General features: G+C 66.5%; 6 protein-coding genes across 6 annotated transcripts; 3 read left to right on the forward strand and 3 right to left on the reverse strand.

Annotated features, from left to right (window-relative positions):
- Positions 1-453: 453 nt before the first annotated feature.
- EMIHUDRAFT_204359 (hypothetical protein) lies at positions 454-2,000 on the reverse strand (the record flags this gene model as incomplete). The annotated part of the gene is made up of 3 exons (XM_005780847.1): positions 454-735; positions 822-1,223; positions 1,992-2,000. The coding sequence occupies 3 exons, from the start codon at positions 1,998-2,000 to the stop codon at positions 454-456; spliced, it is 693 nt and encodes a 230-aa protein (XP_005780904.1).
- A 1,065-nt stretch (positions 2,001-3,065) lies between these two features.
- EMIHUDRAFT_353454 (hypothetical protein) lies at positions 3,066-3,903 on the forward strand. Its single transcript, XM_005780848.1, has one exon. It carries the CDS (start codon positions 3,078-3,080, stop codon positions 3,810-3,812), a length of 735 nt encoding a protein of 244 aa, XP_005780905.1. The 5' UTR covers positions 3,066-3,077; the 3' UTR covers positions 3,813-3,903.
- A 1,721-nt stretch (positions 3,904-5,624) lies between these two features.
- EMIHUDRAFT_463119 (hypothetical protein) lies at positions 5,625-8,422 on the reverse strand (the record flags this gene model as incomplete). Its single annotated transcript, XM_005780849.1, has 2 exons — positions 5,625-6,638; positions 6,725-8,422. 2 exons carry the CDS (start codon positions 8,420-8,422, stop codon positions 5,634-5,636), a joined length of 2,703 nt encoding a protein of 900 aa, XP_005780906.1. The 3' UTR covers positions 5,625-5,633.
- Positions 8,423-9,608: 1,186 nt separating this feature from the next.
- On the forward strand, positions 9,609-11,883 carry EMIHUDRAFT_434792 (hypothetical protein). The gene is made up of 2 exons (XM_005780850.1): positions 9,609-10,248; positions 10,487-11,883. Exon 2 carries the CDS (start codon positions 10,811-10,813, stop codon positions 11,726-11,728), a length of 918 nt encoding a protein of 305 aa, XP_005780907.1. The 5' UTR covers positions 9,609-10,248; positions 10,487-10,810; the 3' UTR covers positions 11,729-11,883.
- A 2,777-nt stretch (positions 11,884-14,660) lies between these two features.
- EMIHUDRAFT_204365 (hypothetical protein) lies at positions 14,661-16,145 on the reverse strand (the record flags this gene model as incomplete). The annotated part of the gene is made up of 1 exon (XM_005780851.1): positions 14,661-16,145. The coding sequence occupies one exon, from the start codon at positions 16,143-16,145 to the stop codon at positions 14,661-14,663; it is 1,485 nt and encodes a 494-aa protein (XP_005780908.1).
- Positions 16,146-16,862: 717 nt separating this feature from the next.
- On the forward strand, positions 16,863-19,255 carry EMIHUDRAFT_434798 (hypothetical protein). Its single transcript, XM_005780852.1, has one exon. The coding sequence runs from the start codon at positions 16,934-16,936 to the stop codon at positions 18,899-18,901; it is 1,968 nt and encodes a 655-aa protein (XP_005780909.1). The 5' UTR covers positions 16,863-16,933; the 3' UTR covers positions 18,902-19,255.
- Positions 19,256-21,182: the final 1,927 nt, after the last annotated feature.

The raw sequence follows: 21,182 nt of genomic DNA on the forward strand, positions 1-21,182 counted from the left end.
TGAGATTTGTCGTCATTTAAAAATGCCTCTTCAAGAACAAAACTCTCACCTAGGCACGAGGCGTGTCGTTGAGCGCTTTGAAATGCTTGCGTTTCTTTTTCTAGTCTTTCAGTCACAGCGCTCGTAGTACCCGTTGCTTTTTGAGAGAGGCTCGTCTCTTGAGAACTCTCGCGCCGGCACTCTGCTAGTTGAGTTGAACAGCAACCACGCCTTTTTTCTTGCGTTCAAGGTCTTTTCTTCTCAATCTCAATTTTCTTCTGTGTGTGTGCCCAGTCGCTCGTCGTGTAAAGGGCAAGCTGCTGGAAAGAATTTTAGCACGGGGGAACGGCGCGCACTGGCACCATACGTTCAGTCTCGTTTCTCCGCGTTGGCTTCTAAAACTCTCTCTCTCTCTCTCTCTCTCTCTCTCTCTCTCTCTCTCTTGGTGCCAGTCCGCGAACGTTCTTCGCCTTCCTATATCATCGAGCTGCACGCGTGAGCGCGCCTCTCGATATCGAGCGGCAGTAAGTGTCCGCCGTCGCCCCTCGGTTGCCGCTGATGGGCGCTGAAAGTGGCGTTGCGGTTGACGATGTGTGCACGCATAACGCCCTCCTTCGCCGCAAACCATAGCGGCGCTGGACGCTCAAGCTTGGGGAGCGTCTCGGCAGCGGTCTTTTCCACCGCCTTGGCCAGTGTAGAGTACGATACGGCCGAGGCGTCGGATCTGCCGAGGCTCGCCACCACATCAGTAGCGAACTGGACCGCCGGTCCTGGTTTAGCATCGGCGCGGTGTCGAGTCGAGCGAGCTGAGCACGCGGCTCGATTTTGCGTCGGAGCCGCACCGTGAAGCGCAGCTTGCAGAAGACAGCACTGTGGTCACTGTCGATCAACTGTCCACAGCATGCCCCGGCGTCTGTGAATCTTTTCACGTCGCATCGGGAGATCATGATGTGGTCCAGCTGCTTCTGCAGCTTACTGCACGGGTGCAGCCACGTCCCGTTAAACGGCTTCTTGAAGAACGAAGACAGCGCAGCAAGGTCGTGCAGCTCCATGAACGAGCGCAAGCGGCGCCCAGAGTCGTTGAGAAAGTTGATACCATGGGGGCCAACCGCACCGTAGTCGGCATTTTGGCCCGCGCCAAGGCAGCCGCGTCCGATGCTTGCATTAGTGTCAGCACAGATAATCACAATGTCGCCGGACTGCCGGCGCGAGAGCACGCAGGCGAGAGCAGTCTCATACTCGTCCTTTTAGGTGTCGGGGGGGTAGCCCGCGTCGTCGGCGTACATGGAGTCTCTGAGGGAGAACTCGGCATCGCCGACGGTAGACGGGCGCCGACCGGTGAGGACAAAATCGCTCTTCGAGCGGACGACGCACAGCTCGAAGTCGTGGTGGAGGCGCCACGTCTCCATGACCACCGCCATGAAGAAGATGAACAGCTCGGGGCCGAGCAGGTCGCCCTGCTTGACGCCGATAAAGTCGATCACCTTCTTCACGCCACTCACCTCGACAGCGCCTTCAGCAGCGAGACGATCTTGGGAGGCACCCCTGCTTCAGCATCACGCGCCAAAGCAGCTCGCGCGGTACACGGTCGAACGCCTTGACCAGGTCGATTAGCAACAGCCACGTCTCGAGACTGCTCTCGACGCTTCTTGATCAGCGTTTTGAACGAGAAGATCGCGTGCGAGCAGCCACGGTTCGGCCGGAAGCCGTTTTGGTTCTCGTGATGCAGCGCTCCACCCTCCTTGATCGGTTTGAGCCGAACGAGGATGATGTTTGCCAGCAATCTTGTACGCCGTCTCGAGCATCAAGCTCGTTTGTTCGCGACGAGCACGGCCTGTGTGTTCTTGGCGGGCCCGCGCAAGTCATCGTGGATCCGCCGCCGCCGCCAGGCAAGCGCACGCGCCGCCGTGGCCGGAGCAAGGAGGCTGTCACGGAGTCGCGCCGCAAGGTCGCGGCCGCGCACAGGCGCTCAAGCCGCCGGGTGCAGGGCCGGGCGAGATGAAGAGATGCACCCAGTGCATCCGCTACCTCGCCCCGGACGCCAGCAACTACGTCCAACGTGACATCTACCCGCACATGCAGCCCATGGCCGACTTCCCGCCGGCCAAGTGTGCTGCGCTGCGGATGATGATCATGGCGGACACGCTGCTCCTCACGGCCTTCCTCCTCAAAACGCGGTTGCCAAGGCGCTCGACGCGGAGAGGAAGGTCTACAAGCAGCACTTAGAGCGCCATCCGGGAGGCTCGCCGACCCACAGCCGGCGCGCTACCTCTGCGCCTACCTCAAACGGGTGGTCGCGAACGACAACCTCATCCTCGCCTGCGACAACGTGTACAAGCAGTTCGCGGCCATGATCAACGCGCACCTGCGCGCTGTGAAGGAGGACGAGATAGTTACTGTCGGACCTCGAGAGTAAAGCTTGGCCAATGGAGGGAATCACGGGGGCCTGTTTCTTGTAATGATTACGCATCCTCTTCTGCGTGCCCAGTCCACGCGCTCGTCGTGCCCGTGTGCTTTTTGAGAGAGGGGCAAGCTGCTGGAAAGAATTTTAGCACAGGGGAACGGCGCGCACTGGCACCATACTCGTAGTCTCGTACCGCGTTGGAGAGAGAGAGATGTCTCTTCTCCGCGTTGGTGCCAGTCCGCGAACGTTCTTCGCCTTCCTATAAAATCAATCAATGGCACTTACCTATCAGCACCAACGGGAGCCGCCGCCTAACTAAGCGACCCCTGGAGAAGAAACAACCAGCGCGCCTTCCTGGTGGCGACGTGTGCCGTCCTCCTCTGGTCTTTTATATTGACTTATTTGTTTGTTTCTTTTGTTCAAGTCCAAGAGATACACCACCGGGGGCAATAAGGCGGCGAGGCGAAATCAGACTCGGTCGTGCCCAGTGTCGTGCGAGTTTCTGCCAAAATTCTTTGTTTAAATTCTTCTTCGTATTAGTGCCAGTGCGCGCCAGTCCCGTGCCCAGTGTTGTGAGATCTCTCTCTCTCTCTCTCTCTCTCTCTCTCTCTCTCTCTCTCTCTCTCTCTCTCTCTCCCAGTGTTGTGCGAGGGAGTTCTTGTAAAATTCTTCTTCGAGCCAGCTGGAGGCCGCCATGGAGCGCGGCCGCAAGCCCTCGTACAACGGCTCTCCTCCTCGCCGCTACGCCGCCGGCCAGCTTCCGGCACCCGACGCGCCGTTGCACGAGCTTGTGCGCAAGCTCGTGGCCATGCGTGCTCGCATGGCGCTGCGCGCGCTGCGCACGTCTCCTGCGGCGCGCCGCAGGGCGGTGCTCGCGGTGTGCTCGGCGGCGCTGCTGCTTGCGATGGCGAGCGCCTTCTCGCGCCTTCCCGAAGTAAACACGGGGCGCGACCCGCTCGTGCCGCGCGCCGTCGGCCGCGCCGCCGGCTCCCTCCTCAACGAGACGGACGTCGACCGGCTCCGCCGCCGCACGGCGGAGCGCAACCTCGAACTCTCGCGGCAGGCGCGCGGCTCCAAGCGGGAGCGGCTTCAGCAGGCGGCGGCGACGCTAAACACGCAGCTCGAGGCGCTCAAGGAGCGGGCGCAGGTCCTGGGGCCCAACAGCCGCCGCCAGGCAGGCGGAGGCGGCGGCGGCGGCGGCGCCGCTAACTCTGCCGCCGCAGACGACGCGGCCGCCTCCGCCTCTTCCGCCGCGGCCGAGCCGTGCGGCGGCGTGCGGCACCGCGAGTTTCGGATCGCGATGGTGCTGCCGTGGATGGACCGCGACGGCGCAAAGGCGCCGGCGTGGTTCTCCCACCTCGTCGCCTCCGCCTCCGCCTCCGCTTCGCTGGTCGCCCCCCGTCCGTGCTGCAGGGGGCGCGAGCCGTGAACGGCGTCTCTTGAGCGGGTGGCTGGTCTCGAGCAGGTCGACTGGTACGTGCCGCACGAGGGGTCGCTCTCGCTGCCGCGCGGCGTGCGTGCGCCGAACGTCAAGCTGGTCGAGCTGCGGCGCGGCGGCTTGGCGCGCCTCTTCGCCGCGCGGCTGGGCGGCGCGCTCGGGCTGGGAGGAGGCGAGGCGAGGACGCTCGAGAAGCGGCTGCGGGCGCTGTTCGAGGCGTGGCCGCGGCTGGCAGTTCTTGCCGCGAGGGTGTGCCGCGTCGGGGCGTGAGCAGAGTCGCTGAGGCGGTGGTGCCGCCCGCAGGTGGCGGAGTACAAGCCCACCTTTGGCGAGGTCTTCTCGGCCTGGCTCCAAAACTACACCCACTGGGGCTACACCGACCTCGACGTCATCTACGGCGCGCTGCCGCGCTTCGTGCAGCGCTCCGAGCTGACGGACTTTGACCTCTTCTCGTACTCGTTCGGCGACGCCGAGGCCGTCTACTTGCGCGGCCAGTGGACGGTACACCGCAACGGCCCGACCGTGAACGGCGCGCCGCGGGCTGCGGCCGACACGCGAGCAGCGAGGAGGTAGCGAGGAGCTGAGCCGCGGCCCGCTCCGCCCCGCCCTCGTCTGCGCAGGCTTGTGGCGCGGCTGCGCGCACCTCGCGGCCGGCCTGCTCGACGAGCTCGGCAAGAAGGAGGCGCACCTGCGCCGGATGGAGGCCGCCGGCTCGGCGTCGACGGGGCACAAGCGCTTCATCTCGGCAGAGGGGTGCTACTCGCACGTCGCCGCGCACACGGCCGGGCTTCGCATCAAGGTGGCGGCGAGGAGAGAGAGGCCCATGGCACGCCCCACGTCCGCGACACGTCCACGACACGTCACGACACGTCCGCGACGCGTCCACGACGCAGGTCGCGACCAAGCAGTTTGTCGGGATGGGGCGCGAGAGCGGCCAGATCTACGCGCTGCGTGGGACCGTCTGGCGGTGCGAGCGGCAGCTGCAGGCGGCGGAGCTGGCCAGCCTCGCCGCCGCGTCGGCGCCCGAGTGCTCGACTCGCCTCGCCGGCGTGCACACGCCGCGGGGCGAGCCGGAGCGGCTGCGCGTCTCTGGCTCGGGGTGCGGCGGCTGGATGCCGGCCGAGCACCGGATGTGCGCCCCGCAGCTCAAGGGCGACCCCTCGCGCGACCTGATCCTCGAGAACGGCGCCTTTGCGGCGCAGCGGTCGGAGGCGAGCCCGACGACCGTCGCGCTCGGCGGGTTGTGCCGCGAGGGGGCCTTCTTCCACATGCAGGAGTGGAAGAAGCGGTGGGCGAGCGACGGCGCCGCGAGCGTCGATGCCCACGCGCGGCCGCACGAAGGCATTCGAATCGCGGAGACGGGCATCCACGCGCTGCCCCAGTGGACTGCCCTCAGACCGAGCGACGCGGCGCGCGAGGAGCCGGCGCGTGGAGAGACGAAAAGGAAAAGGGGGGGCAAACAGTAATAGAGATCTGAGACCTCTTCGTTATTGGATTTTATTAGTATCCAGAATAATTATTCATACGCTTTAATCATATTTCATTTTTGTTTTTGGAATGGGAAAGTTTTTGCATTTTCATTTTTCTCCTTCGACGATTCCCCCATCCCCCAAGTGTTCACTCGGTTCTCCGAGAGTTATCTCCTTTGGGTTTGGCCATATGGTCATGCACACGGACACGCGCTGCGCGGTCATGGTCGCCTAGAGGGCGGCTGGCGCATGCCTATGGATCCCTTACATATTGTCTTGCATGTGTTGCCTGCCGGGTGGTACTCACATACTCACACACTTGGAGTATATAAACCGCTGGTTTTCATGGCGCCTCTCCTCTTCGACCCGTGCTGCTGCGTCCGGGCTGGGCATTTCGCAAGCGCTCGAACCCGACGGAGCGTTTCGTATCGCGCGGAGGCTTGGAGTCAGAGAGCCGCGGCGGGGGCTCCTCCAGGGCGAGCAACGACTCAAACTCGTCGTACATCGCGCTTGCCGACGGAGGCTCCGAGTGCACGACGGTCTCGCCGGCCCCGTCGAGGCGCCACATCCCGACGGACGGCGCCCGCCGCCCGTCCGCTCCGGCGGCCGGGATGCCCCTCTCGCTGGCGGCGAGCACGTCGTTCGCATTGTCGAGCCCGGGACCGCGCAGCCGCTTGCCACCCGAGAGGTAGTCCGCCATCTTCCTCTCCAGCGTCACTCCGGCCGACCGCAGCGTGCCGAGCGCTCGGCTTCGATCCGCCTCCCGCGCCGCGCCCGCGCCCTCCGCAAGCCCGCCGTCTCGCCTGCGAAGCGCGCGCATCAGCGACGCGATGGTCGCGTCCGACGCGCGGTAGCCCTGCCCGAGGGTGGGACCGCTCGAGCGGAGTGTGTCGAGAGCGGACTGAAGCTCCTCCGCGGTGGAGTGGCCGTGGATGAGCTGCTCGTAGTACCCGTCCACCCGCGTCACCACGCCGCGCCCCACCGCCTCCTCGAGCAAGCTGCAAGCGAGCAGCAACCCGTCCGGGTGCGGCGCCGCAGCCTCGACCATCGCAGCCACCAGCGACGCCTCCGCCGCACGCACCTCCGCACTGCCCTCCTCACCGCTGCCCTCGTCGCCGCCCTCGCCCGCGTCGGCCTCGCGGGCAGCCTGCACGAGCCAGCCGTTACCCTCCTCGAAGGCGGCGTGCGCGCGGTCGAGCTGGGCGAGCGCGCCGTGCCCCTGGATGAGGGCGCTGTAGACGCGCGCCATCTCGCCCACCGAGGCGGCGCCGAGCGCGCCCGCGTCGCTCATCGCGCCGAGCGTCGCGCGGGCGAGCGCCATCGAAGGGACATCCTCGGCGCAGCACGCCTAGCCAGGACGCCGCCCCGGGTGTCTCCCCTCCCCCCCCCTTTCGCTGCTCAGTGGCGGCTACTCTGCCACGGCTACTCTGCCACCTCGACGAGCAGCACGAACGCGATGGGCCGCGCTGCGCCGCCCAGCCGCCGCACGAGGACCGCGGCGGCGCTGATGGCGCCCGTCGCACACTGCGACGCGACCAGCTCCACGGCACGCGCCTCCTCCGCCCCGCCGCCTTGGAGGCTCTCGGGGCGCAAGGCGGCCACCGCCTCCATCGCGTCCGCCAACGCGGTCACGTCTGCGGCGCGGCCGCAGGAGCGCAGCGCCAAACACCACACGTCGTCTCCGCCGCCCTCGACGGAGGACCGCCGCGACAGCTCCGCTGCAAAGGCGGCCTTCACCTGCCCGCCCGCCCGAGCCGGGTGTCCCAACTCGTACCCCTCCCGCGTCATCCAGGAGAGCAGTGCTGCTGCGCGGCCACCCTCGCCGCTGCTGGCCCAGTGCACCGCCGCCGCGGCGAGCAGCGCCGCCGCGTCGCCCGAGCCGGAGCACTCCCGCGCGCCTTCGAGCAGCAGCGGGAGCCGCGCCGCCGGCGCCTCCCTCCGCAGCAGCAGCAGCCGCGCCTCCGCCGGCGGGCCTCGAGGCGGGCCCTCGCCGTCCAGCCTCGCCTCGAGGGCAGCGTACACGAGCCGCGCCTCGTCGGCGCAGCCCCGTGGGCCAGACGCAAAGGCGAGGAGGGACAGGAGCGGCGACGCGTTCGCCGCCGTGCCACTCTCCCGCACGTGCGCCGCCGCCGCCGCCGCCGCCCGCAGCCGGCCCGCCTCGACGAGCGCACAGATCGCCGCCGACCCGGTCGCCTCGTTCCACGGCACTCGCAGCCACGGCCGGCGAAGCAGATTGCGAAGCCCGCTCCACGTCTCCTTGCGCCGGCCGGCCGCGGCAGTCGCCAGCGCGGCCGAGTCGCGGTCGGGCGGCGGCACTCGGCTGACGCGCATGCGGATGAATACGTCGAGGGCGCTCGTCGCGCCGCGCTGTCGCTGTTCGTCGTCGCCGTCCGCCGAGGCGTCGAGGCGCATCGCCATCAGCGCGTTGAGCGCTGCCGTGGACGGCGCGCGCCCGGCGTCGGCAAGGGAGGCGTTCATCGCGAGGGCGTGCTGCTCCCACCCCGCCTCGCACGCCGCGCACATCGCGGAAGAGAGCGGCTCGCTCTCGGCAGAGAGCGGCTCGCCCAGCTCCTCCTCGGCGCGGCCGATCCACCGCTCGAAGTCGTGCCGCCGCCGTTGGGCCGCGAGGGAGCGCAGCGCGGTGGCCAGCAGAGGCCTGCTCATTCGCTCCTCGCAGCCAACCGCACGCCACCTCGAGAGCCGCGCTGCTCCCATCTCAAAGACTGCCCACGCCGACAAAGGCCGCCCCGCCGCGAGCGTTCTCTCAGCCAGCGCCGCCAGCTGAGACAGCCGCTCCGCCCTGGGCTCGCCACCGGCCAGCGCCCTCTTAGCTGCTGCGCGAGCCGCTGCAACCGACAGCGGGCTCGAGGCGAGCGATGAGCGCTCGTCCACAGCGAGCGCCTCGAGCGCCGACCGCGCTGCGGACATCGCAGCGTCAGCCTCGCAAGCGGACGAGGCGCTTTCGACGACCGATGGAGGAAGCGTCTCCAAGACTTGCAGCGTCGAGCGCAGGTCGACCAGCTCGCCTGCGAGCGGGCTCTCGCTGCAGACGGGGTGCCTGCACCGTGCTGGCGGCGCACGGAGCATTTGCAGCGTACGGCCGTTGGTGCAAAGCAGCAGCAGCGGCACCATTGAAGATGGAGGGCGCGACCAAAACCTGGGGTAGATGCAGCCAAAAAGAATTTTAAGCAAAAAGTGGAAATTACACAGGTACACCACGTGAGCCGCCTAAGCGACTCCTGCGAGGACGGCGAGGCACTTAGCCCCGTGCACTCGACCGCCATCGCAGCCAAATAAAGAATTTTTATACTTCGCCCATCGTCCCGCAATCGTGGGCTTGGACCGGTGGAGCGTCGGCCGTACTCGTGAGAAGACTAAAGGGTGTTGAGGTTAGTCGCTGTCACGGTGCGTCGCAGTGGCTGTATACGAGCACACATATGGCGTTGGGCGTTGCAGACAGACAGAGTTGTTTGTTTGTTTGTGCGCTAGCGGATCTGGACCGCAGAGAGCCGACTGAACTTATGTGCCGAGGTTAGCGCTCGTAGCGCTCGCCTGCTCTCGAACTCGGTCGTGCGCCGCCCTACCTACCTAGGCGCCGCCGATGCCTAGGCGTGAAGCGCCTATCTCGGCGCCTCGTGGGGCGGCTGTGGGGCGGCGCGGGAAGCACGACGATGGGCTCCGCCATCGGAAACAAGGACGGCGTGTCGTCCGGGAGTGGGCGCCTTTCCTGGGCTGAGCGAACTCCTTGTAGGGCTGCACGCCGCCGGAATCAGCGGGCGCCTTGCATTTATTATAATTCCACGGCTCCCCGACGCCTCATTTGACGAGACCAAGGACCAAACCTGGTAACCACGCCGGCGCTGCCAGTTGCAAAAGGGAGGGTTGTCTAACTTGCCACGTTTTACCGGGAGAAGGGGACCTCCGCAAGTGATTCCAGAGAGAGAGAGTGATTCCAGGCCGATCCGAGCGTCGACTCCAAGTGCTCTCTTCTACAAGTCGACGCGCGGCCAGGAGAGCAAAAAGAGGATATCACCCCATGAAGCGGGCTCGGCCAGGGCACCTTCAGGGGACTCCAATACAATACAAAATATTGGTCTTGGTCCAAAAGACTCCAAATCAGCTCTCGGCGGTATTCGTAATCGTTCCAGCGTTTGCGGCGGCGCGGTTTGATTTTCAGTTTGGTTGCGACGGGAGAGTCCCCCCGCGCGCGCGCACACCGAAGAACAATCCTCATGCGGCCTGGAAATTCTCTTTTCTTCTTCTCACAGACGCGCGCTTTTTGAGGTCGCGGCCCGAAGGCGTCCCTTGTTACCTTGGGTGGAAAAATCGCGCCCGCAAATGGAGGCGCCTGGGACGAGCTGCGCGAGCGCCATCGCGTTCGACTCCTCTCTCTCCCTCTCGGCCGCCGTGGGCGGTGAGTTGCCGCAGCCCAGCTACAGAGATGATCTCTGTCCAGGCTCTCACTTCAGCGGTCTCTACGGTCCCGGCGAAATGGGAGATGGCGGAGTCCACTGGCTGCGGCTGACCGACATCCGTCCGGATGAGTACCTGGATCTGCACGCGTGCGGCTTTGATTCTGATCTCTACGTGTTTGAAGGCTCAAGCTGCGAGAGCCTGAGCCTTGTCGCCTGCAATGGGGATACGCTGGCGGACGATCCGATTTACCAAAAGTGCTCCGTCATTTATGACTCAACTTTGCGCTCATTCGAGCTCAGTGCGGACCAAGAGTACTACGTCGTGATTGGCGGGTGGAAGGGAAGCACCGGGCCTGTCAACGTCACCGCAAGCTATCGGCCCAAACCTCCGTCGCAGCCGCCACCGTCGCCTCCGCCGTCGCTGCCTCCCTACCCTCCAAACGAGGCACCCCTCCCGCCGTCGCCGCCGTCGCCGCCGTCGCCGCCGTCCTCACCGCCGCCGCCCTCCGCGCCACCGCTGCCGCCCTCGCCATCGCCTCCACCCGCGCCGCCGCCGCCGCCGCCCTCTTCGCCGCCGCCACCCAGCTGGCCGCCGGTGGCAGTCCAAGGTTTATGCACGTTCTCGCCCGACGGTGCGTGCGCGCGTTCACCCGGCTTCCCCGGACCGTACCCTGGCAATCGCTGCCCAGTTGGCAGGACATGTGACGAAACCGAAATCATCTGCGAAATCACCTCCGTCCCCGAGGTGCCGCTCTATGCGACTCGCTTCAACGTGGAGCAGAGAGTGGACGGAAGCTGCTACGACTCGGTGCGCATCGACGGCATCGACTACTGCGGGACCTCCTTCCCGGACCGCATCGTCGTCGCATCTGATGGTCGGATCCAATTTCGGATTGATCAGCGAGTCGGTGCGGGGGGCTGGGAGCTCTGCTGGGGGCCGACGACTCCGCAGCCGCCGCCGCTGCCGTCTCCGCCGCCTCCGCCGCCGTTGCTGATCCCCGCGACAGACCCGGTCGATGTGACCCTGTTTCTCCTGGTCGCCGCCGTCCCCCTCATCCTGCTCACGTGCTTCGCCTCGGGATACCTCTCGCGCCGCTGCCAGGGCATGGACTGGAGCCGGTACGACCCGCGTCGCTGCCTCTGCCCCTGGCGATACCGGCCAAAGGACGCCTTCGCGCCGACGCGGCGCGAGCGGGCGCACGCGGCGCTGGGGCAAGCGAAGCGAGTGCTCGGCGTAACGCCGGCCACAGCTTGCGCCGCCGCCACCGAGGCCCCCCGGGCAAACGGCGTCTGGGTGCACGGCGAGAAGGCGAGCCTGCCCGTCGTCGAGGCGGGGATGAGGCCGGCGAGGGCGAGCTCCCTGCCGCCGACCGCCGGCGGAAAGCAACTGCGCTTTGGACGTGGCACGGCAGCACCGCCCCTGCGCGCCATCTCTGAGATGCGCTCGTGTGGGACTCGCTCCTTTAGCGCGCGCTCGTTTGGCTCACGCGCGTCGGACGCGAACTCGACTCACTCGCGCGGCGTCTCGCTCACCGCAGACGCGGTTCCCCGCGCCACGCTGGCGAGAGCGAGCGATTGCGAGCCCGCCACGGCCCGCGTTCCTCCCCGGTGGGCTCGGGCGCACACCTACGCGGGCTCCACGGCGACAGCGACGCTGAGCGGCGACAGCGACAGCGGCAGATCGTCGCACGGAGCACCCCCTGCAGCAGGGGCCGGCCAAGCGAGCAGCAGCCGGTCCGATGGCGCGGTGAAGCGGACGAATAGCTTGGATGTTGCGCGCCGCTGGCTCGACGACGCGCTCGAGGCGTTCGGCGGCGCGAGCAACTCGCCCCGCCGCTCGAGCGCCTCCGCCAGTGGCACATCGCCCCAGAACGAGGAGGCTGTGCCTCCGTCGGCGCTCGCCGACGCCATGCAGCAGAGCTTCGTGGTCGAAGGCCGCCCCAAGCGTTTGCCATCGTTGCCGCACATCTCAATTGCAGGCGGAGATTCTGAGCCGCCGGGGTACGAGACGAGAGAGGTCTGAAAACACAACACACACAACCACGCGCGAGAGAGGGCAGTAGAGCTAGAGGGCGCGCGGGGGCCATGCGGCATGTTCATATAAGCTTCGTGTGTATTGTGTATGTGTAGTCGCCCTGGTCGTACTGGGACCCCTTATTACACTGAGCCGTTTTACTCCGACTCCTGTTGCTCTCCCCTCACGCTCACCACCCATGGGAATCCTCAGAGCCGGCAGAGCCGGCGCTCATTTCCTCAACGTCAATGTCCTCGTCGATGTCGTCGATCTCGTCGTGATCAGAGTCCACCAGCTTGGGTGCTGCGGCGACATGTTGTGCAGGAACAGGGCTAGCAAGTGCGGGGAGATCGCTGAGACGCGAGCGCGGTGCGGCCGCTGCGGCTTCTTCCGGCTCGGTGTGGACAGCACCGCCTTTCGGCTCTGCAAACGGGATGCAGCCCCCGTCGTCCGAATCATCAGAGATGGCCTCGAGCGCAACGCGCGTGGGGCGGCCAGGAATGATGCCGGCCCCGGCGCCAGCATCGGCGTGTCCATCGACCACAGTGCTCCAGGCTGCGTGGCCGTCTGAGTCGTCTGACGACGCCTCCAACTGTAGTGCCAGGTCCTCGAGGGAGGAGGCAGCCGACTCCTCGTGCAGCTCACCCGCACCGTCATGCAGGCTGCTGCAGCTCTGCTCCTCCAATTCAGCATCATGAGTGCTGCCTTCCGATCCCTGTTCTGCCGTCTCCAAACCTCGATCGCCTGCACCCCTCTCCTCTCCCTCCTCGCCAGAGCTCCCTTCGATGGAGCTCGATACTTGTGCTTGAGCTTTGGACATGAAGGCATCCATGGAGCTTTTCTGTCCGGCCTTTGACCCTTCGCACTCCTCAAGAGGCGCAAACATACCGGCCACACCAGCCAACGGGCTTGGCTTGTTGCCGGTGCCGCTGATCGCACCGCCACCTCCGCCAGTTCCCTTGCCCAACGCAGGGAGGTCGCCGAGCAAAGACCTGCCACCAGCCCCCCGCTGCGGAGCTGAGCCTCTGACATAAGCGCCGCGGATTAAGGACGTTCCTCGATTGCTTGCGCCGTCTTCCAACGGTGAGGGCTTTGTGCCCCCTGCACCCGTCTCCTCCGTTGGCCCGCCCTTGCTGCTGCTGCTCAAGCCGTCGAAACTATCTTCCCCCCATCCAGCGGAGCTCTGGTTGTCATCCTCATCGGCCTCTGCCACCGTCTGCAGCCCTGTTGTTCCCTCACCCTGCTGCTGCTGCTGTCGACTGGACCCCCGTTGCTCCTCGACGCTCACCTCGCTTGCTTCCCCAAGTTGGGAGGCCAGCTTGGCGCTGCTGCTGAAACCGCCGCCGCTATCAATGCCGTTGCCCAGAGCAGGGGGCTCGCCAAGCGAGGACCGTTTCGCCACTAGCGTGGTGGACCTGCTGTCCTTGTCCTCCTCCAACTGCTTCACTGACCGATGCTCCGCCTCCACGAAAGCTCTTGCCCGGGCTGCTTGGCCGCCGCCCAGGTGGTGATGTTGGGTGACGTTCTCCGCCTCAGGCGGCACTGGCTTTGCGACGGCGGCGACAGTTCTCAACAGGGCGGTTGAATCCTTCCTCAGGCCCAGCTGCTCCTCGATCAGCAGCTGGAGGACAGGCTTCTCCGAAATGCCGTCCAGGGCAGACGTGAGCTGCGATGAGCGGGAGCTCCAGCCTGGGATCTCGCTCTCGACTGCACTGAGGGTGCACCAACACCCGTGAAACCTCAAAAAGTCCTCCAAGACGCCATAGGCTATCGCGCATGACTCCTCTGCTGTCACCGCCGATGGCGGCTGCACAGGCGGTGCACTATTCAGAGCACCTTGTACGAGGCGAGCGAGAGAAGCGCGAATGCTGGAGAGCGCTCCACGTTCATCAAGCAGCTTCTTGACGCTGCGAACCGCGTCCGCAACGTCACCGGGTGCTGCGGTCATACACGCAGGGGCGAGGGCTGATTCAACGCCGGCTGTTACGCTGTGGACTAATCTCCAGAAGAAAGTTCTCACTTCTCGCCGCTGTACTCTCTCTCTCTTGGGTTGTCCGTTTTCTTTCTTTCTTTCTCTCTCTCTCTCTGTCCACCGTGCTGCGAGCCTGTCGCTGTCCCTTGTCAGGAGCAGGAGAACTAGGAGAGTGCAACCAGTAGGAGGCCCGCGCCTGCCCCCGTGCCGCCGGGTGCAACCTGTCCTATACGAGAGAGGAATCCCTGGGACCCTGTCGTGTGGGTGAACCCTGCCCAGCCCCCCTCCGTGTCGCGATGCGCTCCCCGCTCCCGTTCCCCTGTGTCCCTGATCGTCCTTACAAGATCCTGCTCGTGCAGGTGGGGACCCTGTCCTTCTCCCACCCCTCGTTTGGCGTGCCCGTTTTATTTATTTATTTATTTCTCTCTCTCTCTCTCTCTCTCTCTCTCTCTCTCTCTCCCCGCTGTATAGTACGTACGTACTTTACCGCCTTGCATCCTTGCGCGCAAGGCTCAACGCTCGGGCGTTGACCGCACCGCGTACCCTCCCCACTCTCGCTTCTCGTTTGTGTCACACCACGCGGAACGCATCTTCCATCTCCATCGCTTCGCCTTCGGTGAAGGGGGTGAACCGCGCCATCCTCGATCGCCGTGCAAAGCTCGCTTCCAAGCTCTCACGCCGCGCGTAGGGCCGTTAGGGGCCTCTAGAGAACACAACCCCCTCTCCCTTTTCGCTTTTCTCCCCGCTGTACACTGTAGTCGGGTAGTCGGCGCCGTGAACCTTCACGGGATTGCCCCCCCGTGTCTGTACTGTTTGTGCCCCTTCGCACGTCCACGTGCCCATCCTGTGCCTCCGAGATGATTTTATACAAAAGTGATACATCGTAGGAAGGACCTTACTTAGGTCCGCATACACCTTTGAGATCATTCAAAGCACTCCAAGCGTTCCGAAAGGATCGAGCCGCCCTCCCTACTTTCTGTTCTTCCTATGCTTTTTGCCGCTGCCCCTGCTCGGTGAAGCCGGAGGTGATTCAGCCGCTGTCCCCACCAGCCACTCATCCAGTTGAGGCTTGATGTTTTCGTTCCCTAGCAGCTGCTTAGCCCCCTCCTCCTTCCGTTCTTTCATCGGCTGCAGCTCGGCATTCTGCGTCCGGCGGTGGTGGTCACCAGGAAGTCGGCACATATCGACCGTTGCGAAGACTGAGCAAAAGTCATCGACGCTCATCCAGAAGTCGCCATCGTCTTCGTCGCTGTTGAAATTGCCGGCCGCGGCCCGGCAATCCGGGTGCGAGCTCCATTCTTTGGAGCCATCAGACCACGGCCCCTTCCATTCCCCGTGCCCCCACGGGTTGCGGAGGAGCAGAAGCCTGTGGCCACTCACCTCCACCGCATGGAGCACCGCATACGCGTGCCCGTCGATAATCCCGCACCGCTCCTCTTCTGTCGCATCCGAGCGAGTTCCAGCCCCCACGAGAATACTTGGATCCTCGACCGCATCACAAAGCCCCTTCCACAGCCGGTCCGCCCCGACGGAGGTGGGGATGGCCGTCGCACTGCCGCCTGTGAGTGCTTGCAAAGCAGTCGCGACCCTCCCGCCACCGCCAATGGCCTGATACGTCCCGCGGAGCTTAGCAAATGCTTTCTCTACGACCATGGGCCAGATCTCTCGTCGATTGGCTGACTTGGCGAAGACCGGTGTGGGCCGCACAGACGCATGCACATTATTGGGAGTGTAGCAAGGGAAAAAACCGTCTACGTAGACCATCTGCCAAGCGCCGTCGACCCAAAAGCTGACGCCGTAGCAGCCCGCTGCGTCTAGTTCGTCATCGACGAGGCCGTCGGCGCAACAGGTGTCCGTGGCGACGAGCGCAAGAGCGCTAAGGAAGTAGCAGTCGCCGAGGCTTCCCTGCTGCACGTCGTGCGCATCCAGGCCGCATTCTTCACCATCTAGGCGGTGGAAGAGCCACGATGCCTCTCCTCGAGAGTTGGTGCCCAGAGGCCGCCTTGTGCCGCAAATTACCCACGGGCCCTCCCAGCTGAGATGGACGTTCTTGAGCACCTCCCCGCGCTCGCCGTCGCGGAGCCAGTCTTTTGGCTCAACACCTCCGATAAACAAGCTCTCGTTGGAGTGCGGAAAAAGGGGGTCCTGCCAAGAACGCGGGGCGTCAATGCTGGCGCACTCGAGCGCAAGGTCCTCGTACGCCTGGCCGCCAAAGGGGTTGCGCCGCGCTGACTCGATCCTCCCAGCCGCCGATTCGTGATTGATGGTGCTCGTCGTGCGGCGAGGGACGGATGGCTTCGGCTTCCCCTTCTTGTTCTTGGGTGGGGACGTCCCCGGCGACTTCATCTTTTTCGAGGGGTGTGGCCCGCGCGACTTCATCAGCAACCATGCGCCCGCGGCAAGCAGAACCGAGAACGCGAGAAGCATCCCAGGAGGGACGCTGTTCGCCGCCATGCTCTCGCGTAAAAGCGGATTGGATCAACTTGATCCACACAACGTTCGGCAATGTATTCAGGATGATGGCCATGGCCGAGAGGGAGAGAGAGGAGTCGAACGCGATGGCGCTCGCGCAGCTCGTCCCAGGCGCCTCCATTTGCGGGCGCGATTTTTCCACCCAAGGTAACAAGGGACGCCTTCGGGCCGCGACCTCAAAAAGCGCGCGTCTGTGAGAAGAAGAAAAGAGAATTTCCAGGCCGCATGAGGATTGTTCTTCGGTGTGCGCGCGCGCGGGGGGACTCTCCCGTCGCAACCAAACTGAAAATCAAACCGCGCCGCCGCAAACGCTGGAACGATTACGAATACCGCCGAGAGCTGATTTGGAGTCTTTTGGACCAAGACCAATATTTTGTATTGTATTGGAGTCCCCTGAAGGTGCCCTGGCCGAGCCCGCTTCATGGGGTGATATCCTCTTTTTGCTCTCCTGGCCGCGCGTCGACTTGTAGAAGAGAGCACTTGGAGTCGACGCTCGGATCGGCCTGGAATCACTCTCTCTCTGGAATCACTTGCGGAGGTCCCCTTCTCCCGGTAAAACGTGGCAAGTTAGACAACCCTCCCTTTTGCAACTGGCAGCGCCGGCGTGGTTACCAGGTTTGGTCCTTGGTCTCGTCAAATGAGGCGTCGGGGAGCCGTGGAATTATAATAAATGCAAGGCGCCCGCTGATTCCGGCGGCGCAGCCCTACAAGGAGTTCGCTCAGCCCAGGAAAGGCGCCCACTCCCGGACGACACGCCGTCCTTGTTTCCGATGGCGGAGCCCATCGTCGTGCTTCCCGCGCCGCCCCACGAGGCGCCGATCGGCGGCGCCGCCGAGCCTCCGTACCAGCAGCCTGCCGCCGAGGGCGGCGGCCTCGCGCTCGTCGGCGGCCGCGGCCCACCCATGCTCAAGAGCATGCCCTCTGCCAACTCGCAGTTCGCGATCGAGCAGCTGATCGGCCTCGCCAGCTCGTCGCCGACCAAGGAGCCGTCGCCGCGCTTCTCCCAGCCGGGCAGCGAGGGCGGCCAGAGCCCGGACCAGCAAGGAGCGACGCCCCCCATGCTGTCCGAAGCCACGCCGCCTCACGAAGAGTTTGAACCGTCGGGCGGGCGGGCGGAGGGGGCGATGCCCATCGCGAGCGCGATGGCCATCCCGCCGGGCTACTACGCGCCCCCCCCCGCCGCCGCCGCCGTCCACTATGGCCAGATGCCGCCGTCGTACCTCGAGGCGACTCCCTCGCCTCACCTCGCGAGGCCGCAGGCGGCGGGCGAGGTTGGCGCAGCGGGCGAGCCGCGCGCGCCCCTCGAGAACTGGGCGCCCCAGACGGTCGTGCGCGGCGTGGCGCCCCACGTCCCCGTCCCCGTCGCCCTGCCCGGCGTCGAGCCCGGCACCTCGGCCGTGCCAAACAACAGCGCCAAAAAGGCGGCGACGGCCGCTGGGAAGGACAAGGCGAGCGGTCGCAAGGGGCGCGAGGTGGTGCCGTGGCGGCCGTCGGAGGACTCGACCATCCTGCAGGGCGTGTCCGAGCACGGCTGCAAGTGGTCGCTCATCTCGCAGCAGCTGCCCGGCCGCTCGGAGAATGCGGTCCGCAACCGGTGGCACCGGCTCGAAAACGCGGAGCGCACGCGGCGCGAGGCGCTCGAGGCGGGGCTGCCGGTCGAGGGGTACCGCTGCCGCAAGTGCGGCCACTTCAAGAAGGGGCACATGTGCCTCGGCCTCGAGACGGTCGCGCCCGACGGCTCCGTCATGCCGACGCCCGCCGCGAGCGGCGCCAAGCGAGGGCGGGCGGCCGACGCGGCCAAGCCGCCCCGCAAGCCGCCCCGCACCCTCGCGCCCGGCTACCAGGGCATGCCGCTGCAGATGCCGCCCCACCTCATGGGGCAGCCGCTGCCGCAGCACGACCCCTCCTACCCGATGCACCACCCGATGGTTGCCGCGCACCCGGGCATGCAGCAGCTGCCGCCCGGCCAGCTGCCGCCCGGCCAGCTGCCGCCCGGCGGAGGGTACTACTACTACCACGAGACGGCGCAGCAGCAGTTCCTGCAGCAGCAGCGGTACGAGCAGCACCACCAGATCATGCAGCAGCACCACCAGCAGCAGTTTGAGCAGCAGCAGCAGCAGCAGCAGCAGCAGCAGCAGCAGCAGCAGCAGCAGCAGCAGCAGCAGCAGCAGCAGCAGCAGCAGCAGCAACACTTGGCTCAGCAGCACTTGGCGCAGCCGCCGCCGCAGCAGCAGATGATGCAGCAGCAGGGACAGCAGCCGCAGGGGCAGCCGCCGCAGCCGCCGCCGCACCCCGCGGCCGGGATGATGGCAGCGCGGCAGCACCCGCCGCCGCAGCAGCAGCTCCCGCCGCCGCCGCAGCAGCAGATGATGCCGCAGCCGGGGCAGCCTTCGCAGGGGCAGCCCGCGCCGCCGCACCTGCAGGGGCACCCGCACTTGCCGCACGTGCCGCAGCTGTCGCACCTGCAGTACGCCGCCCCCCCCGGGTACTACGCGTACGGAGGGCCGCCGGGCGCCGCCATGGTGTACGCCTACCCGCCCTCGAACGACGCGTCGCCCACGGGGGAGGGCACGGGCGAGGGAGGCGCGCCCTTCCAGCCGGCGCCCACCTCGCCGCTCACCGCGCCGCTCTCGCCGAGCGGCATCGAGGGCTTCAGCGACGACGTCGTGGGCTCGTTCCTCCACGACGCGCTCGAGTACAACAGCGCCTCGGCCAAGGTCGAGCCCCCCCCGCAGTGAGGCCGCCCTCGCGCCCCGATGTTCAGCAGAGGCGACCCCCCCCCGCGGGTCTGACCGCCGCCGCCCGGAGCGGAGCCCTGATAGACGGCGCGGCGGCCATCGCGTGAACACCGAACACCCCCTTCCCCCGAACGGGCGGGAGGCGACTCGATCTCAAGAGTATTCGTTGCCACACTCTGCGCTGTACTGGCCATTATTATGTTCTGTGCATGTCTTGGGAGATGGATGCGTGTCGGCGCGAGCGCTCAGAGCGTGCGACACACTTGTCAAGCTGTCAAACCCCGGTGTTGATTAGGTCTGCAGAGGGTGTCTCAATTTGAGAGATTGCATTTTAATATCGTGGGATGCGACCGCGGACCGGCCATTTTGGGTTTTGTGAAATTAAACGAAAGCATTTCCCCAAACGACGCCTCGCGGGCCCGGAGCCACGCACATTCTTCACATATCAGATTTGCACAACGGACACACCCTCGTGTCCGCCTGCCCCGAGCGCACGCTGCCAAACCAGCGGTAGAGGCAAGCCGCGTGGAAGCGCTTGGCGCAGGTCGGGCACGCGAGCTTGGGCAGCTGCTGCGTCGTGCTGTGCAGGCCCTCCCGGCAGATCAGGCACAAGCTGTCTGGATCCTCGTCGCCCTCGGCGGGGCCGCCGCCCGGCTCGCCCCCCGCGAGCCAAGGCTCGAGCAGCTTCCGAAGCCTCGAGAGGAGGTCAGGCTGCGGCGCAATCTCCGCGTCGCGCCTCAGCTGCGAGCCAACGGCGCGCGCCTCGTCGAGCTGGCACCGCAGAAGCGCGGCCGGCGGCGCCGTCTCCGGCGGCAGCCCGCCCGCCGCGACGACGAGCGCGAGCCACTCGGGGCCGGGCGGCAGCAGCGTCACGCCCTCGACGGCGACCAGCTTGCCCTCCTCGCCGAGGAAGAGCAGCGAGGTGCCGACGGCAAACATCGGCAGCCCGTGCGGCGGCAGCGCCAGCCTGGGGATAGAGTGGCGCTGCAGAAGCGCCTTGCATTCCCGGCCGTCGGCTCTCCAGCGCCAATCGAGGCCCTCTGGGGCGTCCAACTTCACCACCATCGGCGGCGGTGCCGCCGGGCCGTCGGCGGGGGCCGGCTGGGCGACGCGCAGCTTGCGGTCCCGGTAGCCGGACGCCATCGAGCAGAGTAAGCGCACGCCAGCGGGCCGGTCGGCCGTGAGCGGCGGCTGGAGGCCGCACGTCGCCACCGCCTCGTCCGGCTCGAGGTCCGGCTCGAACCGCAGCATCATCGCCGCGGCCGCCTGGCCGGGAGACACCTTGGCGACCATCGCATCGCCAAAGAGGAGGCGGAGCATCTGGACCGACTCGGCCGTCAGGGCTGCGGCCGCCCCGGTCGGCGGTCGGCACAGCGGCGGGGCGTTGGCGCAGACGAGGGATCCCACAGAGCCGCCCAGCCGCACGCACGCGACGCGCTGCTCGAGGGCGATGCCGCGCCGCGACGAGAAGTGCTTGAGCGCTCGCGCCCCGTCCGGCGGGAGGACGCCCAGGGCGAGGCAGAGGAAGCCCTCGGGCGGCGGCACGGCGGTGTGCGTGGCGCTCTGGGCGACCAAGCCGGAGAGCGCAGCCGGGCCACCGACGCAACTCGCAAGCTCCGCACTCGCCTCCTCGAGCCGCCTGGACCTCGCCCACACGCGGCACGAGCCGTCGCCGCCGTGCAGAAAGACCCAGTCGAAGCCGCGCCGTCGGAGCAGCTCGTCCTCGATGGCCGGGAGGAGCGTCGCTCGCACCTCCTGCGCGCTCGCGAGGTGGACCACGTCGCAGCAGCGCTGCTCCACCGCCCACGCGGCGGGCGGCGGGAGCAGGCGCTGCAGCGCGCCCTCGTCCAGCTCTGGCGAGAGGCGGACGGCACACCCCGCGCCGCAGCTGCGGCGCGGCGGAGGACACGCGCTCAGGAGGGCGTCGGGGCGCGCCCAGACGAGGAGCGCACGCAGCAGCGCGAGGCGGTAGGCGCCGTCGCGGCCTGAGGGCGGGAACGGCCCCGGCGGCAGCTCGAGGCTCGAGGCGGGGAGGCGGGTGCTCTCGCGCACGGCCGCGCGCAGCGTCGCGAGCGTGGAGAGCAGCTGGCGCGCCTTCGGTGCGAGCCGGGAGGGGTGGAGCAGAAGGGTGCGAGCTGCGGGAGAGCAGCCGGCGGAGACACGCCTGCTTGGGCGCGATGCCGTGGTCAGTGCAGAAGCGGGCCGCCCGCGCGGAGAGGGAGCGTCCGCCCCGCCCGCGCTTTGCCGCAACGGCGCCGTCGGCGGCCGGCTGCTCCGCGTC

This window comes from Emiliania huxleyi (assembly GCF_000372725.1).
Source record: "Emiliania huxleyi CCMP1516 chromosome Unknown EMIHUscaffold_21, whole genome shotgun sequence".
In the NCBI taxonomy this organism is placed as follows: domain Eukaryota; phylum Haptophyta; order Isochrysidales; family Noelaerhabdaceae; genus Emiliania; species Emiliania huxleyi.